This window comes from Teleopsis dalmanni, chromosome 2, assembly GCF_002237135.1.
Source record: "Teleopsis dalmanni isolate 2A chromosome 2, ASM223713v2, whole genome shotgun sequence".
Taxonomy (NCBI): Eukaryota; Metazoa; Arthropoda; class Insecta; order Diptera; family Diopsidae; genus Teleopsis; species Teleopsis dalmanni.
The window spans coordinates 563,988-571,868 of NC_051847.1; the positions used below are offsets into that span (position 1 = coordinate 563,988).

The window sequence follows — 7,881 nt, forward strand, 5'->3', positions numbered from 1 at the left end:
TTTGTAGTCTCATGTTCCTTTCTTCGAGGATTTACTTAAAGGTGAACATATGATTATTTATGCCAGCCTCATCCTGCTGCGGTAACAGTAAGCTGCGTTCCTCGCTTCGTCAGAACACCTTTAACGCAGCTTCTTCACTTTTAGTTCGATTCCATGTAGCCATGAATGTGCGCAGTACTACTGCGAAGTTGAAGAAACATAAAGAAGACACAACCAATGCTTCATTGCCTGCATTTTTTATAAATTCACACTGCTGCTGTTGTTATTGGTTTTGCTTATTATTTATCTTGAAGAGTTTGTCGCTTTTTATGAGCATTTTACGCACCATCTGTCGATTTGTCGATTCCTTGTTGTTGTCTTATTACGGATAGTTGCAATGAAATAACATACTCAGCAATGAGTGTGTCTTCTGTTTTAGGTAAGAGTTTCATTACTAAGGTAGAATAATTTTAAGCACAAGTGATAGTAGCGGTAACTGAATTACTGAAAACTTGGTTATGGTTTGGTACTGAAATCGAACAATTCTACACTGAACAAAATTTTCAGACACAAAAATCTTTTGATATCTCGATAAACCATATTTGTCCATTAAGCAATGGCGGATTAATATAATTAAGTTCTATAAGTTCTTATGAAGATATCACTAACACACTTTATATATTTAGTGAGATTTTTAAGAACGGTATATATGTTCGCAAAATGGATAATGAAAAATTTATGTAAATGCAGTTGAAAGGAAAAAGAAAACTTTATTGGAAAATAGAATGCCAATTTCTTTTTACTCTGATTTTCTACCAAAATATGAAATCAGTGACCATATAGCCTCTGCGCCACAAGCAACTATTGAACCTTTAACCTTTAAAATCTACATACTAAATTAAATCCATGAAGAAGTCAAATATAACATAATTGTTAAAAAAAAATTGTATATGTATTGACATACACCATATCAAGACATACGAACCCTATTTTTGAAATTATTTAAATTTAAAAGATAATAGGAAATGGAATATAAAAAAAATTATAGATTTTATTTTGATCAAGGAAACATATTCTAAGGAAACACTATCAACAGTCTATTAATAGTATTACCACAATAGTGATCACAGTGATAATATTTCTAATATTTGATGAAAAGATATTAATCACATTTCAAAGAAGTTCAATTAATATTTATTTGAAAGTTATTTATATAACAAAAAGATAGAAGCCGTCTTTAAGTTAGACGACATTTTCACCATTTATAAAAATTTACAAGCCAAAGTCGAAAGTTTTGTTCAATGTGTGTTATCCATAATACTGATATTCTATGTGAGAGATTAGATAGGAGATTTTTAATTACAATTCTTAACTTATATCTTAACTATGTCATACAAATCATTAACTATATCAATTTGATGAAAGTGTACATGTATCGTATATCACTTATCCGAGCTTGAATACACTTTTCAGTGTACAACGCTTCAGACACGAAAAGGACTGAAATCCCTTGTACAATGCATAATTCACAAAACAAAAGAAAAATAAAATGAGAATAAAAAAGTACGCAGACATCAGGCAGAAAGCAGAAAGCGGCAGGCAGCAGGCAGCAGGCAGTCGAAGTGGAATTTTAAAAAATACTCATTCGCATTTGAACATTTCCACGGTAAGGACGTTTGAGTAGTTGTTCAGCGGTTGACGTTCACTTTAGGCAACTACGTTGTGCGTGTGTGTGATTTTGTGTGCGCAGAGCAAATGAACCACCACAACAAACGGTACAAAACGTCCTGTTGAGAGCGTAAAAGAGAATTTAGTGAAAGAAACAAAAAATATTTGAAATTCTTTGTACAGCGTACAGAGTTGTTTGTGTATCCTCGGTGTTATAGAAACGAAAAACCCACCCAAACGTTGAACATTTCTGAACCAAAATCTTAAAAACAATAACGTGTAAATTTTTGGAAGCCGTCAATTCGTCAAACATCAAAAAAACAAACAGAAATTAATTAAAAAATTTCTCTAACAAGAAATGTCAGAGAAGCCCGCAGAATATCTCAAAAGAACCTGCCTCATCTGTGGTTGTCATACGAACCAAACCATCAACATTTACGAACCGCGCAGTGGGCCAAATATTGTGCAATTGATACAAGCAAAATTCAAATTCCAAGTAAGTTAAAATCCCTTTATACGTAGGTGTGTATTTTGACCTATAAGTTATTAAAAATATCTATCGCCTATATATGTTAGATTGAAATTCAATAATGTTGTAACAGATTCACTCATCCCTCCTACCTCTACTTTAAAAAAATACAAACGAAAAAATCAATAAGTGAACGAGTCGTGTGAGATGAGTCATACTCGGGTTCACAATTTTGAAACCGAAAGGTATAAATCGCGGGTGGTACGTGTAGTGTTCATGAGGCCAGCTACCCCTCAGCAGCGAAAAACCGACTGACGTATTGGGCCGCAAAGTGTCTCAGCATCACATCAATTATTGTTCTTTTTAATTAAAATGATAAAATTATTTGTCCATTAAAAGGTCCTAAAGGAAAAGTTCTTTATGGCACAGTTGTTACTATTGCATACCAATGAACACCAAACTATTTTTTGTTTGCGTAATTGCGTAGGATTTATAGATCAATATTGTTACTACAAAGGTCATACGTCATTTGTTTTGTAAAAGAATCTTACGAATACCAACAATACTTCACAATTTTTTATGTTCTTTCAAAACGCCGGTCAAAAAAATTACCAGATAACCCATGTTTATATTTTTCCTATATATTTTAGCATTTCGCTCCGTCCAATACATGAGACAACCTTGCACATGCAACTGCGATAACGAGTGTCAGCACACATGTAGTACAGAAAGCAGATGTCACTTGAGCATATCCCGTTTGTTGTAACTTGATATCGCTAATCGTTGCTCTGGTATCCGTTGTTATTGTTGTGTTTTGCGGTACAAAATCGAACTGCTTTATATGTTTATTACTACAGTTGTGAGGTTTTTGTTGAATCAGAACGATTTGTGTTATACAAGAAACATTATACAAGTATCCATTATGATTGAATAATAAAAATGGAATAAATATGCACCCTCTTTAGCTTTATAGATTTGCTGTACTTTAGATTTTAAAATTCATTTTATTTTAACATAAGACAGTAGTAATAATTTCTTACTAAATTCTTCTTAGATATTACTGGGGAATTCCCAGATGTTGTGATTTGACAACGAACTGTGGAAAATTTCAATATTATAACATTTAGCGACAACTTCAATATGCGATTTTCAAATTGATTACAGGAACAATCCAAATTTGACACTTTGAAGCCCAATATTTCAAGATCTATAATTTTCTAAGATACCAAGTTAAAGGTTTAGTGCAAAAAGTTGCACAGAATATTGCAATTTACCGTTGTGAAATCGAGGGACTAGATTGTCAGAATCTTGTTCTAAATTCACTATATTAACTTATAGTGTTGTTGCTGCACTGGTATGTAGCAAACACAAAAATCTATTATGCCGGCTACAACCATTCAACCGCAATTCGTGCTCTGCTAAATGCTTTAAATGTAAATTGATCGATTGGTCATAAATATCGGAAGTACGGACTATGCGATGAAAACAATATAAGCACTGAATGGTGACATTTTTTGACGAAACCTAAAATTTGGATGTTGTTTGTTAAACGGTCATTTTTCCTACCTTCGTTACACTTCTTTTCTTATATGCTATCAATTAAGACTTCAAGAAGAAATTCTCACAACCACAGCAGGTAATCCACATGCAAAGTGCACAACAACAACCAGCGGCAGCTGCTGTTGTGGAGGTTGATAGTTCCTGCCTTGCAAATCCCAACCACCGTCATGTTTTGGTTACACTCGCCGGTACGCTTCCATGCTGTCGTTACTGTCATTGCTATTGTTTTTGTTATTTTTATTGGGAAATATGCATGTTAACATAGGCGGCAGCTGCATCATAAAATTTTTGATGCTGTTTTGTGTGTTTTGCTGCTCCAATTTCTGCGGGTCTTATTTTAACTTCCTTTTCTCCATTAACCATTCTCCTTTTTTGCGTATTGTGTTTTGTTTTGCGACCGGACTTTTACATGCGTAAGCAATCCACGGCTGATGTAAAAAGAAGAAAAGTACGACAGATGTGTTTGAAGTAATGAAGCTTAATATTATTGTTTGTTGTTGGGAATCAGTGGCGAATAACGACATTCGAAATCCTTAGACATAGTGTATACATATAGTAAATGTATTATCTACTCTTTAAAAATGTAAGAGTTTTCGAAGCGTGTAGTCTAGAGTTGTTTTAACCACTAAATAAGAAGCTGGATTATTTCAAAATTATATATTTGGTCATAAAAATTACGACATATAAAACTAGTTAAAAAGTAAGTAAGCCGACTTTTTATTTCTACAACTTGGAAACGTGTTTCTCTATTAAAGACAACTAATAATTAGATAATTTAACAGTTTTACTTAAAACGAAGTTAAATTATTAAATATAAGAAAATTTCCTACAATTTCATATTATTTATAATTATTTAGAATATCTACTTTGTATCTATTTAAACACTTGAAACCATGAACTAAAAGGTAGGCAAATTTAGAAGTAAACATACGCTCATATCGCCTGGCAATGCGATATAATGCACCTGGTCTCTATTCAGTCATTCTTTTCACCTTTTCGTCTCAGATAAGTTTTATTTTATCTGCCAGGTAATAGAAAGTAAACAATAGTTAGAAAATCCTTCGATCCTTGGGTACCCATAACGCGTGTCGTTTGCCGCAGTCCACTTCTAATGTCTGTTACAGCTGCTACTAATTATCTAAGCCGCGGCAATAACTGAATGGGCACTTATCAGTAAATTCCAAAGCGCACGCGCATGTTTAGCTGACAAACGCAGTGGTAAAACATTTTTCAAACCACTGATAAAAAGTAGAGCAGTATGATCATCTGTCACTCAGGCAATTCTAAGACGAGTTAGCTTAATAGGCAGCACCATCAGAAAGGGAGAGGAGGTGGTAAGTGTGAGTTAATGCTTACTTCAGTTAAATGGGCACAACTACACTAACCTAACCCTTTCTGTTACCATTAGGAACGCCACTACTCTTTATTACAACTACGCCTGTGACTCGGGGTCGTGTTTGTTTTTTGTCAGCAGCTGTTATCAGTCCGTGGAGTTTTATACACGCAGGCGCAATTTTCGTGCGTGCTTTTGGTGTTGATTTGGCTGGAAGTGGAACGGTGTGTTCGCTTGTGAACACGTTATACCATGGCAGGTGGTTTCCTCAAACTTCTCATTTTTGTTTTTTATTCATTTCCAATGGTCCCGCATAGAATGCACGCGTATCTGGTGCCTCGCACTCGGTATTGTTGTCGTTGTGCTGTTGATTTTTCTGGTTTAGTCGTTTCACATTCAACTGAACTGGTAATTACAACTCAGTTTTTGCACCTTTCCATTTATTTTCGGTTGAAGGCTTTGTTTTCATTTTCATTGCTTTGCATTCACAATTTTTAATTTTCTTATTGTGAGAAATTAGCAAGAAGAAGTAGTAAAGGGGATGTCGGTGCCTAATCAGTTTAATTTGCAGTTGTGCTTAGAGAAGTGCACGCTGGACTAGTTCACGTAATTTTACGTTGCAGGTGGCAAAAAGATCCTTCGCTTCAAGCATTGACAAATTATTGTAACAATATTTACTCATTCAAGACATACATAACATATAACATAACTCGATATAAGAATATTACCTCTTGTTAAATCCTTCTCATTATCAAAGTATTGGCATACATATTTATTCATAACTAATCCAATCACAAAGCAAGTGTTCATATCTATCATATCAGAAATCTATTATAGACTTAGTTCTTGTTTAATAAATAAATTTTAATTAGTAAGAATAATGTTTTAATGATAACACTAGTAAACTGAATGATTGGATAGTTATTCAAATGTATGTCTGATAAATTAAATACAAAGAGTAATTTCGGTTTTTGGTTTCATTCGTCCCATTATTTTCTATTTTATTGATTTGTCAATTAATGTTTTTTTTTCTTTTTAGCCACTAAACGAAGATAAATACCTGTGCTTCAGTTGCAACAACTGGCTTATAAATTGGCACTCCTTACAGGCGCTTAACAGTAACGACGCTGAAAGCCCTTCCGGTACATTTCGATCCCATTTGAACAGTATGGTACAGGAGAAGGGAGCTAGTTCATCACAACAGAGTGTTGCAGTATGTCGGCCTATTGCACAGGTACGTCCATGTCAATTGACAACTGACGCAATATCGCGCTGCAGCATAAAGGCCTCGATTGCTTCCATTCCTCTGTGTGAACAGCAGCAAGCAAACACAACAAATATTACTGCCGCTGTTAGTCAAACTTTTAAATCAACCAATTTTACAAAGCGTAGCTTTCGTCACCGACAGCTCCTTACCGCACGCCCCATTCAACGTAAGTGCATGCGCAGCTGTAATAATTGTGGCCGTTCTATTGTCATACGCTCACGATCTACTATCACAAATATGGCTACCGCTAAGAAGATCTACCAAAATGCCAAATGCAGTAAATGCCGCGAAATCAGTAACTGGCGTAAGATATTACTGCAATTCAACCGACACGCAAAGTTCGCATCAGCAGCAGTTATACCATCACATATCACCAAAGCGCAGCCAACAAATCTAGTCAAAAGCTCAGATATAAAGCGATCTCTTCTTTCTAAAAAAAATAAAAGTGTGGAATCGCATAAGCCACGAATTGCTAGAGTTAAGCCTTTACATCTATGCAATACGGGGCGCCCGCAGCAGAAACAAACAAGCACCGGCAATCGTCAAATTATTTACACCAGCAGCCACAGCTTACAACAACCAGTGGTTGACGGGCATCTTGTAGCCCGATTGAGCCGTTTAGGCACAACTTTATCCCGTGAACTAATTGAAAGCGATGGTGAAACCACAACAATTACGAGAACGCCATATACAGTAGCGCAGAACTCCTTTCCCGCCTCACAAAAATCACTCAACACACTAAGTCAAATGGAAGCCGATGATATTTTAGTACAATTCAATGCAACCATAGCGGAAGTACTTCCGACTCTTATCGATACGCACAATCTACGAGCCAACAAGACAGGATGGAACACAAACCGTAAACTTACGTATCAAGTATCTGTAACCGCATACGAGTCAGACGAAGTGATAGACTTGAGTGATGAGTAGAATGCTTGCAATAAAAATGCTAATGATTTCAAAATGCTAAGCCAAAATCAAACTTAAATAACGGAAAGATGGGAACCTATTCAATATGAGCAATTACACAAAAATGTTCACAAATAGCCACAAATTTTAAATAATTATTAGTCAAATTTCTAGCCTCATTTATCGAATTAAGTACAATGTAGTCAGTCGTATGCAGAAGACACAAATTATATAATGAATGTATAGAATAGTCCATGTTTTTTTATTATACTCATTTATGTTAAGTTAAATTATTTGAAGTAAATGTTAGGAATTAACCAGGTGCTTTGCATCTGCCTCAATTCAGTTCTATTATTTCGTAATTCTCTCCTTTGACTGTTCCACACAAATGATTACTCCATTTACAAGATCGTCTAAGTTGTTAAATTTTTTTTATATTTTATTGTAATTTAAGCTAATCTATGTAATATTAGTACCTTATTTTATTATTAGACGATATCCTGGAGAAAAGCATACTTAAATCTTATTGCAGACTGTAAATATTGTTCAGGTACGACAGTTTAAATTAAGTTTAAGTAGAATCTTATATACATCTAAAAAGTCATATTTGATTAGATCCTTGACTTATTATATCGTTCAATAACTAATATAATCCGATCTATTCACCATTTGCAAATCAATTAAAGCGCGAAATAA

At 34.6% G+C, this 7,881-nt stretch overlaps 1 protein-coding gene across 1 annotated transcript; it reads left to right on the forward strand.

Moving 5' to 3' along the window:
* The first annotated feature begins 1,647 nt into the window (after positions 1-1,647).
* Positions 1,648-7,881, forward strand: LOC119686171. Its single transcript, XM_038100673.1, has 2 exons — positions 1,648-2,143; positions 6,049-7,881. The coding sequence occupies exons 1-2, from the start codon at positions 2,006-2,008 to the stop codon at positions 7,204-7,206; spliced, it is 1,296 nt and encodes a 431-aa protein (XP_037956601.1). The 5' UTR covers positions 1,648-2,005; the 3' UTR covers positions 7,207-7,881.